The sequence below is a fragment of the Anolis carolinensis genome, chromosome 6 (genome assembly GCF_035594765.1).
Source record: "Anolis carolinensis isolate JA03-04 chromosome 6, rAnoCar3.1.pri, whole genome shotgun sequence".
Lineage (NCBI taxonomy): Eukaryota > Metazoa > Chordata > Lepidosauria > Squamata > Dactyloidae > Anolis > Anolis carolinensis.
The window spans coordinates 120145577-120161515 of record NC_085846.1 but is presented as its reverse complement, the minus strand read 5'-3'; the positions used below and the strand labels follow the sequence as shown (position 1 = coordinate 120161515).

Sequence of the window (15939 nt, the reverse complement as noted above, 5' to 3'; positions counted from 1 at the left end):
TGCTCCACCCCCTGTGCCCAAGTGAGCAGAGACACACAGCATGGTCTGGGCCTCTTGGGTCAGGCCCTGTTCACACATATGCGCACACACCGGACACCTGCCAGGAGGCTCAAGCAGGACAACGGCACCACTGCTGACCCACAGATGCGGCTGGACACCAGGGGAAGCATCCTCATGCCCGTTGTAGCCAATGCCTAGTGACAAGAAGGAACAAGAAGGTGGGGATTGTCCCAAAGGCAGCATCCCAGAGTGGCCAGAGTGCCAACTGGTGTGTACTGGGTTAATCTGGGGCACCGCAGCTCCCAGTCCACATTAACCCTGCTGCTGTGAGACCCCTTGTGACTGGAGGGGGGGGGGCGGGGGCCGCTGTAGAGACCTGGGCTTACGTTGCCCTTTTTTCACTCACTGGCTTCCCCAATGTTCTCCAGAGGATGTGGGAGGAAGCACTTTGTCTGTGCAATGATGCTCGTGCTCTGGGGCAATGTTTGGAGGCTGGCTGGTGCTTGCAGAAGGGCCTTCGTGCCAAGGCAGGCAGGGTGGGTCAAGGGCTACCAATTGGGGGGGGGGGTGGAATTCCCAATGGGGGGAATAACACTTCCCCCCACTTTTATGTTCTCTGCCAGCCTTCCCTCTCTCTCCACATTGTCACTTCAGTGAAGGCATAGGGAATGGCACTGAGGGTGAGGGGGGGATTGGCAGCTCCTTTTGGAACAGGCTTGCTTTCGGGTGGGCCTGCCTTTCAGTGCGCTGTTGCTGGCTTGGAGCCCTGCCCCTCTGCCACCCCTCCCCGCACACTTGTCCAGTCCTGCTGGCAGGGAAGCCCTGGGAGTTTGGCCGGAGACCCAGAGAGAGCTGCCTGGGTGCCAGATTCACCCCTGGCACCACAGCACCCCCAGGAGGGGACAATGGGGCAGCCCTGAGGGCGAGGGAATGGGGAGGGGGCACATCCCATGCACACGCAGCCCCTTCTCCAGGCTGCTAGGGGGGCACCGTGCATGGCCAGCCCCCCACACCACCCCTGAAGCACATTGAGATAATAATAATTGGAATGTAAACATCACAGACACGCTTTCTATTGGGAACTGCAGCCCTGTCCCATCTCCTTGGCTCTAGAATAAACCCATTTATTTTGGGACAAAGCAATCTCTGGCCCTCTGGATTTTTATTTTTTGCATGTTGCAATCAGAATTTCAGAGAAAGGAAGAAACAAACAAACAAAAGAGTAAGGAAAAAAACAAAGTTCATTTGCATAGCATGTCCCATACGGATCTGTGAACCGCCCTCCATGGTCTGAGCACATGAAGTTGGAAGGACTCCTTCAATTTCTTGTCGAAGGCTTTCATGGCCAGAATCACTGGGTTGCTGTGAGTTTTCCGGGCTGCCGGGCCATGTTCCAGTAGCATTCTCTCCTGACGTTTCGCCCACGTTTATGGCAGCGATCCTCAGAAGTTGCGAAATATATTGGAATTATTATTATTATTATTATTTATTCATTTCCATCCTGCTTTTCTCCCATGGGTGATCATTTTCATAGTTTCCTCTTTTCCTCCATTCCATTTTACGATGTCTTTACCCATTTTATGCTTTTAAATGAGTTTTATGATCATTGTAATGTATTGTTTTATAGAGTCGATTTTATTGTGGTTTTATTTATTGTAATGCGTTTTAACTGTTGTATTTGTTATGATAGCCGCTCCGAGTCCCTGCCGGGAGATGGTCACGGGGTAGAAGAATAAAGTTACTTACAGTAGAGTCTCGCTTATCCAACGTAAACGGGCCGGCAGAATGTTGGATAAGCGAATATGTTGGATAATAAGGAGAGATTAAGGAAAAGCCTATTAAACATTAAATTAGGTTATGATTTTACAAATTAAGCACCAAAACATCATGTTATACAACAAATTTGACAGAAAAAGTAGTTCAATGCGCAGTAATGTTATGTTGTAATTACTGTATTTACGAATTTAGAACCAAAATATCATGATATATTAAAAACATTGACCACAAAAATGCGTTGGATAATCCAGAGGCTTGGATAAGTGAGACTCTACTGTATTTAAATACCTCTAGAATCAGGACAGTAAACAAAGAACTACAGATGGGAAACAATCAGGGCCAGCTAACACGTCTCAACAAAGGATTGCCCCAGGCAGGAAGCAGCCAGGTCTTGAGACTGAAAGGCTAATAAATGCTAATGATGGAGATTAATTGCAGCATTCATACTTACCTGGACATCATGCCTCCTTAGGAAGTACGGTGACGCTTAGGCAAGGCCTGGGCCAACTCAGGCCCTCCTTCTCTCCAGATGTTTTGGACTCCAACTCCCAGAATTCCTCACAGCCTCAGGCCCCTTCCTTTTCCCCCTCAGCCGCTTAAGCGGCTGAGGGGGAAAAGGAAGGGGCCTGAGGCTGTGAGGAATTCTGGGAGTTGGAGTCCAAAACACCTAGAAGGCCCAGGCCTGGAATAGATTGACTCATTCTTCTGGAACTACAGGCCCCACAATGCATGGCGGCAGTGATGGCGGCCTCCTCAGAGAGGCCTTCTCGTCATGAGGGGCGTGGCTTCCGGGAGCCCCTCCCTCCAGGGGGCGTGGCCGGGCCTTCTCTTCCTGTCTTCCCACGACAGGCCTGTGAGGAGACGAGGCCCCGGCCTTTCCCTCAGGCGCGGCCATGGCGGTGATCGAGGGCGTCGGGGACGAGGTGACGGCGCTGTTCGGGCTGCTGGCGGCGCTGCTGGTCCTGGCGCTGGCCTGGTTCTCCACGCGGACGGCGGGGGCCCACTCCTCGGCGCAGCAGGCCTCCTCGCCTCAGGAGGAGCCTCCCGGCGGGCAGGCGGTGGTCGACCCAGGCCGGGACGGGGAAGAAGCCGGGGAGCAGTCCCCGGACGGCCAAGGGGGAGCGGGGCCCTCGGCGGGGCTCAGGCACCGCGCCCACCCCAGCCCCGCCCCCCAGGAGCCATCCACAACAACAACAACAACAGCAACAACAACAACACCAACACTCCCGCCGGGACCCGAGCCCAGAGGCGGCGGGGCCTTCGTCCTGCGCCTCAAGTTCCTCAACGACACCGAGCGCCTGGCCCGCGTCCGCCCCGAGGACACCGTCGGAGCCCTCAAGAGGTAGGAAAGCCTTGCAAGTAGGCCTGGGCCAACTTGGGCCTTCCCTCCAGATGTTTTGGACTTCAACTCCCACCATTCCTGGCCTCAGGCCTTTTCCTTTCCCCCCTTGGGCCCGACCAAGAAGTCATGAAGTCATGCCTTTGACACCTGGGCAAACCTTGGCCCTCTCGCCAGGTGTTTTGGACTTCAACTCCCACCATTCCTGGCCTCAGGCCCTTTCCTTTCCCCCCTTGGGCCCGACCAAGAAGTCATGAAGTCATGCCTTTGACACCTGGGCAAACCTTGGCCCTCTCGCCAGGTGTTTTGGACTTCAACTCCCACCATTCCTGGCCTCAGGCCCTTTCCTTTCCCCCCTTGGGCCCGACCAAGAAGTCATGAAGTCATGCCTTTGACACCTGGGCAAACCTTGGCCCTCTCGCCAGGTGTTTTGGACTTCAATTCCCACCATTCCTGGCCTCAGGCCCTTTCCTTTTCCCCCTTGGGCCCGACCAAGAAGTCATGAAGTCATGCCTTTGACACCTGGGCAAACCTTGGCCCTCTCGCCAGGTGTTTTGGACTTCAACTCCCACCATTCCTGGCCTCAGGCCTTTTCCTTTTCCCCCTTGGGCCCGACCAAGAAGTCATGAAGTCATGCCTTTGACACCTGGGCAAACCTTGGCCCTCTCGCCAGGTGTTTTGGACTTCAACTCCCACCATTCCTGGCCTCAGGCCTTTTCCTTTCCCCCCTTGGGCCCGACCAAGAAGTCATGAAGTCATGCCTTTGACACCTGGGCAAACCTTGGCCCTCTCGCCAGGTGTTTTGGACTTCAATTCCCACCATTCCTGGCCTCAGGCCTTTTCCTTTCCCCCCTTGGGCCCGACCAAGAAGTCATGAAGTCATGCCTTTGACACCTGGGCAAACCTTGGCCCTCTCGCCAGGTGTTTTGGACTTCAATTCCCACCTTTCCTGGCCTCAGGCCCTTTCCTTTTCCCCCTCAGCCGCTTAAGCGGCTGAGGGGGAAAAGGAAGGGACCTGAGGCTGTTAGGAATGGTGGGAGTTGGAGTCCAAAACACCCGGAGGGAAGGCCAAAGTTGGCCCAGGCCTGCTTGAAAAGATCCCGTTTTAGAGGCACTGCAAAGTACCCAGTCGCTTCTTGCTCCCAGAAAAAAAGCTTTATTCATAAAGTAAAGGTCAAGATTTCCCCCTGACGTTAAGTCCGGTCGTGTCTGATTCTGGGGTTTGGTGCTCATCTTCATTTCTAAGCTGAAGAGCCGGCGTTGTCCGTAGACACCTCCAAGGTCATGTGGCCAGCATGACTGCATGGAGTGCCGTTACTTTCCCACCGGAGCAATAATAATAATAATAATAATAATAATAATAATAATAATAATAATAATAATAATTTTCGTGTCAGGAGCGACTTGAGAGATTGCAAGTTGCTTCTGGTGAGAGAAAATTGGCCATCTGCAAGGATCTTGCCCATTTATTTCATGTTTTACCATCCTTGTGGGAGGCTTCTCTCATGTCCCAGCATGGATCTGGAGCTGACAGAGGGAGGTCATTTGCACTCTCCCTGGGTTAGATTTGAACTGGCAACCTTCATGTTATCAACCCAACCTTCAAGTCATCAGTCCTGCCAGTACAAGGGTTTAACCCATTGCGCCACTGGGGGTTCCATAATAATAATGATAATAACAATTTATTTATATTCCACCCTATCTCCCCAAAGGGACTCAGGGCGGATTACAGTACACATACATGGCAAACATTCAATGCCATTTGGACAGAGAGGATAGAACAGAACAGCATTCAATGCCATTATCAGACATACCACATATAGAGACAGATAGTAATTATTAACATTTATTTAACATTCTCCCACTTCCAGCTTCATGTGGGTATGCTCGATTCTGGCCACAGGGGGAGCTGCCACTTCATCTTTCACTGTGATGCCCAGTCCTTTTTGATGATAGTACTTCCTCATGTTCTTCACACGCTGCCAGCAGTTTCATGGTATCATAAATTAAGTTAAATTAGCCTCCCCGCATTAAGTGGTACCTAGAATTTTCTACTTACAGACACAACTGTTTTCCAGCTGCTTAGGTGGGCAGCAAGCTAGGCTATTAACGGTCGGGAGCTTAACCCCGACCCGGGCTTTGAACCAACAACCTGTAGGTCAGTGGCGATTTATTGCTACGGGCTACAAAGCAGCTGCGCCACAGCCCGGCCCATATTAATCTACTCACATTTGCATGTTTTTGAACTGCTAGGTTGGCAGAATCTGGGGCTAACAGTGGGAGCTCACCCCCACTCCCTGGATTCAAACCGCCGACCTTCTGTTCAGCAAATTCAGCAGCTCAGCGGTTTAATCCCCTGCACCACCGGGTGCTCCTCATTCATAAGGGGAAGACAATAATACACAGAACTAGAGCTCCCAATGGAGGGACCCTGAACAGTGACAGGGCAAAGGCTTTTATAGTCTCACAGGGCTGTACCGCCCTTTTGGGGCAGCACTCACTAAGGGCCTCCTCACACTTGAGCGTTTCCCACTTTAATCCGCTCAGATGCTGAGACTGCCTTCTGCAGAATTCTGGAGTATGTAGTTTAAGGAGGGGCCTTTGAAGCTGGAGTGGTGCCCCCGGTGGCCACATGACCTTGGAGGTGTCTCCGGACAACGCTGGCTCCTCGGCTTAGAAATGGAGGTGAGCACCAAACCCCAGAGTTGGACACAATTATATGCTAATCAAGCAGGCCAACTGCAACATTCACACTTGCCTCAGATGAGTTCTTTCTCCCACCCTGGACATTATTCCACACACACACACACACATATATATATGTATACACCCCACTTGCCTAGTTTCCAACAGACTTCACAACCTCTGAGGATGCCTGCCATAGATGTGGGTGAAATGTCAGGAGATAATGCTTCTGCAACATGGCCAGACAGCCCAGAAAACTCACAGCAACCAAGCCTTTAAACTGCTCATCCAAAGAAGCCCTGAACCTTCCTAAACTACGAACCCCAGAATTCTGCAGGAGGCAGTCACAGCATTTAAAGTGGATTAAAGTGGATACATGCTCAAGTGTGATGAGGCCGTATTGTCAGGCTCAGTTGGTTAAAGGGCAATCAGGCAATTTCACATCATGGTCAGTATCATCTGCCCTGTAGCCTCCCTCTGTCTGGATCAGGGGTCCTCAAACTTTTTAAGCCGAGGGCCGGTCCACAATCCTTCAGACTGTTGAGGGGCCGGATTATCATTTGAAAAAAAATACAAACAAATTCCTATGCATACTGCACACATGTCTTATTTGTAGTGCAACAACAACAACAACAATGAAAGAACAATACCATATTTAAAAATAAAAACAATTTTAACCAGCATACATTTATCAGGATTTCAATGTGATGTGTGGTCCTGCTTCTGGCCAATGAGATAGTCAAGTTAATTAGGGTTGTTGTTGTTGTTGTGTGCCTTCAAGTCATTTCAGACTTTGGGTGAGCCTAAGTCTAAAATTTATTTATTATTTATTTACTGCATTTATTTACTACATTTGTATCACACCCTTCCCACCCCAAAGGGGACTCAGAGTGGCTTACAAATTATATGTACATGCAATATATTATATTATTAGCATAGCACAATATTAGCATTATATATTACTATATTGAACTATACCACTATACTGTAATATTATTAGTAATATTATATGTAATATAGAATATATAATTATTATTATATGGTATTATTATTAGTGTTATATTGTATTACATTATAATATTATCAACATTATATGTATATACAATATATTATATTATAAAACTGAGGGCGGGGGCCAGGTAAATGACCTCGGAGGGCTGCATCCGGCCCCCGGGCCTTAGTTTGGGGACCCCTGGTCTAGATCATATCAATAGGATCTTTTTGTCCCAAACCCACCAAGCACAAAGAGAGTGCGGGTGCAAATTTATTTATTTTCAATATTTATATTCTGCCCTTCTCACCTTGAAGGGGACTCAGGGCTGATCACAGATCTCACATATAGGGCGAACATTTAATGCCGTTTATACACTGACAAGACAGACAGTTATACATAGAGGTACAGTAGAGTCTCACTTATCCAACATTCTGGATTATCCAACGCATTTTTGTAGTCAATGTTTTCAATACATCATGATATTTTGGTGCTAAATTTGTAAATACAGTAATTACTACGTAGCATTACTGCATATTGAACTACTTTTTCTGCCAAATTTGTTGCATAACATGATGTTTTGGTGCTTAATTTGTAAAATCATAACCTAATTAGATGTTTAATAGGCTTCTTCTTAATCTCTCCTTATCATCCAACATATTCGCTTATCCAACATTCTGTCGGCCCGTTTATGTTGGATAAGTGAGGCTCTACTGTATATAGAGGCGTTTCCTATCTTCGGCAACTTGAAGGCTTGTGCTTGGTTCTGGCCATGCTGGGGTGCTGCCGCTCCATCTCCCTGCCAAAGAGTTTTGGTTTGTAAACTTCCTCCTTGATTGAATTGCCGGCATTTTTCTTGCATTTTCTTATGAGTGCCTAAATACCTTCCCGCTTTTAAGCAGTACCTATTTAACTACTCGCATTTTGTTTTTGATCTGCTAGGTAGGTAGTAGCTGGGCTAAAGGTGCTCATCCTGACCATTGACAAAATTTACTGATGGTTAGGGGAGTAGGGGAAGCTTCAACAAGTTTCTGGTTCATCAGGGCCATCTGTATCCATCAGGGTGTGTTATGGGGTGCTCGCAGGGGGCAGGGCCTCGCAGCCCCCCTCTCTTGACAGTTCCAGGGAAGGGGCTCAGACAAGGTGTGGCTGAGAGGGCAACTGAGGCTGAGCAGAGTGTTGTGTGTTTTCCAGCTGTGTGGCTGTGCTCTAGCAGCATTTGCTCCTGACATTTGCAGGTGAAACGTCAAACGCGGCCACACGGCCTGGAAAACACACCACACCCCAGTACTTCCAGCCATGAAAGCGTTCAACAATACATTGGGCAGGATGTTGGTGCTACTTGAGGGGAGGGAATGTGGCCCTCTGCTCCAGGTGATGCTGCCCTCCTCTCCTCTCCACCTCGCAGGGCCCAATTCCCGGGGCAGGAGCAGCTGGTGCGGCTGATCTTCCAGGGGCAGCTGCTGGGGGATGACACACAGACGCTGGGGGCCCTGCAGCTGAGCGACCGCAGCGTGCTGCACTGCTACATCTCCTCGCAGCGCCACCGGGCGGAGCAGCAGCCCCAGGGCGGAGGGCCCCGCTCTCACCTGGGCCACAGCCCCGCCCTGCAGGTGGGCAGCCTGATGATGCCACTCTTTGTGCTGATGCTGGGGGCCCTCTGGTACTTCCAGCTGCAGTACCGGCACCTCTTCACCGCCACGGCCACCGCCTGCCTGGCCGGACTCACCCTCCTCTTCAGCGCCATGGCCTTTGCCGTCTACCGCAGATAGGCAGGGGGCAGGCGGGTGGGTGGAGGTGGACTGACAGACGGACAGAGTGGCCTCTGCGTGACTCCCACTCCTGCCTGCCTGCCTCTGGGCAGCTCCCAGGAGGAGGAGGAGGAAGGACATGCACCAGATCCCTCTGCAGCACCAACTCGGGAGTTGGCCCTTTGCTTGTGCCTCAAATCAGCTCCTTCTGAAGAGACCCTGTTGCTGGAACCCGCCCCCCTTTTAGGCCTGAAGGGGGCCTAAGGCCTGGGGGGAGGGGGGTCCTGGAGGGAGGGGGTCAGGTGCTGGCTGTGACCCCCAAGAAACAGAGGAGGACGGAGGAGGAAGGGAGGCGCCTCTGCCTCGGACTAGGCCTGTTTTGGCATTAAAGGCAAGCTGTGAAGGACTGGAAGGGGGCCTCCCGCTGTGTATTTCTGTGGGGCAATATGGTGGAGCGGGGGGAGGGGGGTAAGGTGTGGGGAGGGGCATAGTCCCAAATGGGTCTGTGGCTGAAGATTGCATGGGGGGGGGGGGCTTTCCTCGGTGGGATTTGACCTACAACCCTGGCCTTGCAGCACAACCCCTACGACCCTTTTGCTCCATAGAATCCTAGAGTTGGAAGAGTCCTGGTGGGCCATCCAGTCCAACCCCATTCTGCCAAGAAGCAGGAAAATCGCATTCAAAGCCTTCAAAGAAGGAGCCTCCACCACACTCCCTCCAGGACAGAGAGACAGAGAGTTCCACTGCTGAACAGCTCTCTCACACACATGAAGTTCTGCCTCATGTTCAGGTGGAATTTCCTGTCGTTTGAAGCCATTGTGTCCCTCCTCCCTCTGACTTCCCCTCATATATTTATCCCTGGCCCTCATCATGTCTCCTCTCCGCCTTCTTATCTGCCTAAACATGCCCAGCTTTTGAAGCTGCTCCTCGTAAGGATTCTTGTTCTCCAGACCCTTGATCCTTTGAGTCTCCCTCTCCCTCTGGACACATTTATTTAAATAATAATAATAAGTTTATTTATATCTCGCCTCCATCTCCCCCGAAGGGGACTCGGGGCGGCTTACAGCAAAATCAAAATACAAGTGATGATAAAATATGAAACATCAAAGGACAACAACAAAAACCAATAATAAAATATGCACAATAGGCGAAAAAACACAACACAGAATTAAAACATCAAATTAAAAACAATAAGGTTGCAATAGTGGATAAGCAAAGTGCACATTATGAGTAACAAATTCGTAAATAGATAAAGTGCATTACAATCATTTAAGGTCACATTAGGTAAGGAGGAGTCCTGAATAATATCAAGCATCCAGGAATCAGGAGAAGAGCGACCAGTACAAAAGGTCGAGGAGCATAATAATTGTGATGGAGAAAGGCGATCTTAACCAAAGGTCTTAACCATTTATTTATTTATTTCCATCATTTCTATCCTGCCCTTCTCACCCAAAGGGACTCAGGGCAGCTTACAACTCTGGCAGAATTCGATGCCAATACATCACAATACAATAGAATAAAACAGTTAAAAGCAGTTACATTAACTAGCATTATACAATATACAAAATTTAAAACATTCCATCTTAGAGTCAATCTCTCCCTTCATTTGCGGTGCCCAGAATGGGACACAGTGGGATTCCAGGTAAAGTGGTCTGGCCACGGCAGAAGGGAAGAGAGGGGAGCCGGACTTCCATCCCTGAATCTAGGCACCAGGCTCCTCTTGATGCAGGACAGGATCCCATTGGCTTTTTTTGCCACCGCATGTCATTCCTGGCTCTTGTTCCCCTTCTTCCCCACGAGGACTCCAAGATGTTTTCCACACGTCCTGCTGTGGAGCCAGGCATCCTCCCCCATTCTGTCTCTTTGCATTTCCTTTTTTCTGTCTCAGTGGAGTCTCTTGCATTTGTCCCTCTTGAGATTCATTGTGTTAATTTTGGCCAATCTATATACAGGGTGTTTGAAAAAGAACTCCCTAGTTTTAAAGTATTTATACTTAAAACTAGGGAGTTCCTTTTCAAACACCCTGTATATAAAAATGTAATGTGGTGTTTTACTATGGAGGAAACAATCAAACCACTGAACCCAATCATACCAAATTTGGCCACAAAAGACAGAGTCATCCAGTCTATGTCTTTCAATTAAAAAAAACAAACCCTAGAAAAATAGTCCAAATTACAGAGGACGAGGAAGAGCCTTTCTCCCTCTAACTGCCAGTTAGAAAGGTAGGCTCCGCTGCCTTTAGGCCCTTCCCCCTTCGTATCCTAGCAACTCCCTCAGCCAAAATGGTGCCCAGGGCAGAGGAAGAGTGCACTTAGGCCTCATCCACACTGCCTATAAAATACAGATTATCCTATTTGAACTGGATTATATGGCAGTGTAAACTCAAGGCCCTTCCCCACAGCTATATAACCCAGAATGCCAAGGCACAGTATCTGCTTTGAACTGGATTATCTTGAGTCCACACTGCCATATAATCCAGTTCTAACCAGATAATATCTTTATATATAAAAATGAAATGTTCGTTTTACTGTGGAGTAAACAACAAAACTACTGAACCCAGTCACACCAATCATCCAAAATATGTCTTTCAATAAAAAAACATAGAAAAATAGTCCAAATAACAGAGGAGGAGGAAGAGCCTTTCTCCCCCCTAACTGCCATTTAGAAAGGTAGGTTCTGCTGCCTTTAGCCCCCCCCCCCCCCCCCCCCCCCCGCTGCCTTTAGGCCCCGCCTCCATTGTGTCCTAACAACCCTCTTAGCCAAGATGGCGCCCAGGGCACAGGCAGTTATGCCTCTTCGACACTGCCTATAAAATACAGATTAACTGATTTGAATTGGATTATATGGCAGTGTAGACTCAAGGCCCTTCCACACAGCTATATTACCCAAAATGTCAAGGTCTGCTTTGAAATGGATTATCTTGAGTCCACACTGATATATAATCCAGTTCAGTGTGGATTTTATATAGCTGTGTAGAAGGAGCCTCATATAATCCAATTTTAAGCAGATAATATAAATTATAAATATATAATAATTACTGTGGTATAATAATACAGAACAATATAATCTCTAAAATCAGGACAGTAAATAAAGAGCAACACTCTGAAAACAGGGAAATTGGGAATTCCAGAAAGGAAACAATCAGGGCCAGCTAACACTTCCCAACAAAGGATTACCCCAGGCAAGAAGCAGCCAGGCTTTGAAGCTGCAAGGCAATTAAATGCTAATCAAGGTGCCTAATTGCAGCATTAATACTGACAGCACCAAGATGATTAATTATTATACAAACTGGCCAACCAAGGATCCCGCAAGGTAGAAAGCAGCCAGACTTGCAAGCAGCAAGGCTATTCAGTGCTATTCAACCTGGCCAACCAAGATTTCCCTAGGTGGAAAACCCCCAGGCTTTGAAGCCACGAGGCTACTCCGTCCCATTCAATCTGGCTTAGCAAGGATGCCCAATGTAGAAAGCGGCCAGGCTTTTAAGATGCAAGACTATTCAGTCCAATTCAAGCTGGCCAAACAAGGATTCCCCTACAAAGGAAGTAGCCAGTAGTTTTCTGGAGTGCTACCCCAGCTACTCCAGAAAACGGCCAGGCTCTGAGGCTGCAAGGCTATTCACTGCTATTCCACCTGGCCAACAAATGATTCCCATAAGCCACAGCAACACGTGGCTGGGCATAGCTAGTACTGTATATTTATCTTACACATTTATGATTTACCAAACCTCTAAAGGGGTTTTGTTTACATTTTGCTCTTTGGCAGCTGTGATTTTCTAGACGAGGCTGCAAAGCTCCAAACAACCCCCCTTTTATTATGGATGAGAAATTTGGGAATAAATAAATCAATGACAAGTAAACCTGCAAATGTGGAGGGAAAACGGCATTTCGATGCTGAATTTAGGTGTGCTGCAAAGAAAACCAAACGCAGATCGAAATAACAGACAAGACGGTGAAAAGCAACAGATGGAGATCAAAGCAGTGAATATATGTTATACATAACAGAATAGGAATAATGCCTGAGGCAAGACAATTGAACCCAAACCTATGCCAAAAACACAGAGGCCAGAAATGATGTTCAAAGGGCTAAAACCAGGTCTATCCCATTCTCCAGTTTCGGCAGTTTTGACCCTTTTGCAAAAGAAAGAAAGAAAGAAAGAAAGAAAGAAAGAAAGAAAGAAAGAAAGAAAGAAAGAAAGAAAGAAAGATCAAAGGAGATATATTAAAAACAACAATTCAAAAATTGTATATAATGCTTGAATTACACAGCAAAGTAGCTAATACATAAAATACAATACTAAATCAGAAACCAACGCACCAATGAAACTGATACCGACATAGACAAAGTGAACAAACAAATGAACAAATCATTTAGACGTGAGCACATTTCTGCAAGCCTCATTCTACCTGTTCATTTGTATCCCTTACTGTTCTGCTCCTTTTAAATAAGGCTGTATAATCACACTTCCACTTCTGCTAACACTTTTCCAACTCTTACAACTGACATTTGCCCACATTGCTGTCAGTTTGTTCAATTGGGATAATTTGCAGATCTTCAAAAGCCATTCTTTCATGTTGGAATAAGACGTTCCTTCCATCTCTGCACATAGTCAATATGCATTGTGGAATATTGCAGAAACTATCCATGCTTTCTTTCTATTTAATCTGAATAATACTATGCTTTCATTTAATCTTAATTGTTTCCATGATGGAATGCATTTTAGTCCAAAATTTCTACAATACACCACATATGATAAAATGTCCCAACTTGGTGCTTGCCTTTCTAACATCTAAGAGTTGCTTTTGTGCTTTGTGATCTCAGTTATCACAATTCCCTCCAGTATGAATTCTATGATATTTATTTCCCTCATTTCTATCCCACCCGTCTCACCCGAAGGGACTCAGGGCAGCTCACTCTGGCAAAAATTCAATGCCAATATACAATACAAAAACAGAAAACATAAGCAATTAAAACAAATTGGATAATTTAACAAAATACAATAAATATATTTAAAACATCAACAACCATTCGTCCGCAAAACCTTGTACATGAACTATAATCGGGCTGAGTTGAAGCCAACAAAATTCACTCATCAAACGCTTGCTCACAAAGCCAAGTCTTCACTACAAGTCTATATAGATATGAACTCCATGTGAAGCTCTGTCCACACTCTAGACCAGTGGTTCTCAACCTGTGGGTCCCAAGGTGTTTTGGCCTAACACTCCCAGAAATCCCAGCCAGTTTACCAGCTGGGGACTTACAGGTTGAGAACCACTGCTCTAGACACTTGTAGGGTTAACTCCCCAGTGTGAATCCTTTGATGTGAACGTAGCTTTCCACGCCTAATAAAGCTCTGTCCACACTCCAGGCATTTATAGGGTTTCTCCCCAGTGTGAGTCCTTTGATGTAAACTTAGATTTGCACTATAAGAAAAGCTCTTTCCACACTCAAAGCACTTATAGGGTTTCTCCCCAGTGTGAGTCATTTGATGTCTACGTAGATTTCCTCTCTCAGTGAAGCTCTGTCCACACTCCAGGCATTTAAAGGGTTTCTCCCCAGTGTGAGTCCTTTGATGTGAACGTAGCTGTTCATTCTGAGCGAAGTTCTTTCCACACTCCAGGCAGTTAAAGGGTTTCTCCCCAGTGTGAGTCCTTTGATGTAAACGTAGCTGTTCACTCTGAGTGAAGCTCTGTCCACACTCCAGGCACTTATAGGGTTTCTCCCCAGTGTGAATCCTTTGATGTCTACCAAGATTTCCTCTCTGAGTGAAGCTCTGTCCACACTCCAGGCATTTAAAGGGTTTCTCTCCAGTGTGAGTCCTTTGATGTGTTTTTAGAGCTGAACTATGACTGAAGCTCTGTCCACACTCCAAGCACTTATAGGGTTTCTCCCCAGTGTGAGTCCTTTGATGTGTTTTTAGAGCTGAACTATGACTGAAGCTCTGTCCACACTCCAAGCATTTATTGGGTTTATCTCCAGTGTGAATCCTTTGATGTAATCTTAGACTTGCACTATGAGCAAAGCTCTTTGCACACTCCAAGCACTTATAGGGTTTCTCCCCAGTGTGAGTCCTTTGATGTGTACCTAGATTTCCTCTCTGAGTGAAGCTCTGTCCACACTCTAGACATTTATAGGGTTTTTCCCCAGTGTGAGTCTTTTGGTGTATCTTCAGCTTTCCATGCTGACTAAAGCTCTTTCCGCATTTAATACATTTATATGCTTTCTCCTCCATGTTGACAGCCTTACATTTAATTGTAATATGGGCACCTGGCATTTTGTTTTTCCTTTTCTGATTACTCGCAGCAATGGGTTCAAATTACAGAAAAGGAGGTTCCATCTGAACATTAGGAAGACTGTTCTGACTGTAAGAGCTGTTCAACAGTGGAATTCTCTGCCTCAGAGGGAAGTGGAGGTTCTTTGGAGGCTTTTAAACAGAGGCTGGATGGGGCCCTGCTCAAGAAAGAAGAACAAAAGGTTAAACATGAAGCCCCAAGCCTCCTTTACCTCCAACAGTCATCCTCTTTTGCCTTCATAGTTCATGTTGAAAATGGAAATAACAAGACACAGAGGCATTAAGTGTCTCAAGGATATACACAGGAAGCAGCAAAAGCAGTCACAGGTTCATAAAAACAAGGAATGAATTCAGATGCTTTGAGTGAATATAACAGAGACAAAAGCTTGTCCTGGTTCAAAGGTGATTCAACAAACACAGGCAGGAAAGGGAAGGAAGGAGAGAGATATGGGTGGAAGGAAGGTATATTGGAAGGACAGAAGAAAGGAAGGAATACAGAAGGATGAAAGGGTGGATAGAAGGAAAAAGAAGGAGTGTGTGAGCGAATGAAGGCAAGACAGGAGAGACGAAAGGAATAAAAGAAGGAGGGGAAGAAGGGGAGCTGCCTTCTGTGTTAGAGGGTCACATTGGATTTACTGGGTCAATCCCAAATGAGGTTCAAGGAACAGAAGAGAGGCAATGATTCATTTGAGATCATGTGTTTCAGCGAATAACCAGCATGTGCTCTATGCTCATTTCATTATTATAGAATCATAGAATAATAGAGTTGGAAGAGACCTCATGGGCCATCTAGTAAGCTTATCAATATAATATGTAAACATTACCATGGTATAATAATTACAGAACAATACACTGTGATCGATAAAACCAGGACAGTAAATAAAAAAGAGCAACACTCTGAAAGCAGGGAAATTGGGAATTCCAGAAAGGAAACAATCAGGGCCAGCTAACACCTCCCGACAAAGGATCCACCCCCCCCCCCCAGGCAGGAAGCAGCCAGGCTTCGAAGCTGCAAGGCCATTAAATGCTAATCGAGGTGGCTAATTGCCAGCATTCATACCTGCCAGAATCGAGACTCGTGTTTTGGACTGCAACTCCCACCATTCCT

At 47.0% G+C, this 15939-nt stretch overlaps 2 protein-coding genes across 2 annotated transcripts; one reads left to right on the top strand and one right to left on the bottom strand.

The window, feature by feature from the left end:
• Positions 1-2565: 2565 nt before the first annotated feature.
• tmub1 (transmembrane and ubiquitin like domain containing 1) lies at positions 2566-8954 on the top strand. Its single transcript, XM_003230760.3, has 2 exons — positions 2566-3118; positions 8200-8954. Exons 1-2 carry the CDS (start codon positions 2670-2672, stop codon positions 8561-8563), a joined length of 813 nt encoding a protein of 270 aa, XP_003230808.1. The 5' UTR covers positions 2566-2669; the 3' UTR covers positions 8564-8954.
• Positions 8955-13802: 4848 nt separating this feature from the next.
• Positions 13803-15191, bottom strand: LOC134292424 (zinc finger protein 239-like; the record flags this gene model as incomplete). Its single annotated transcript, XM_062957346.1, has 1 exon — positions 13803-15191. A coding segment is annotated over exon 1 (1011 nt), but the record flags the coding sequence as incomplete, so codon positions are not given.
• Positions 15192-15939: the final 748 nt, after the last annotated feature.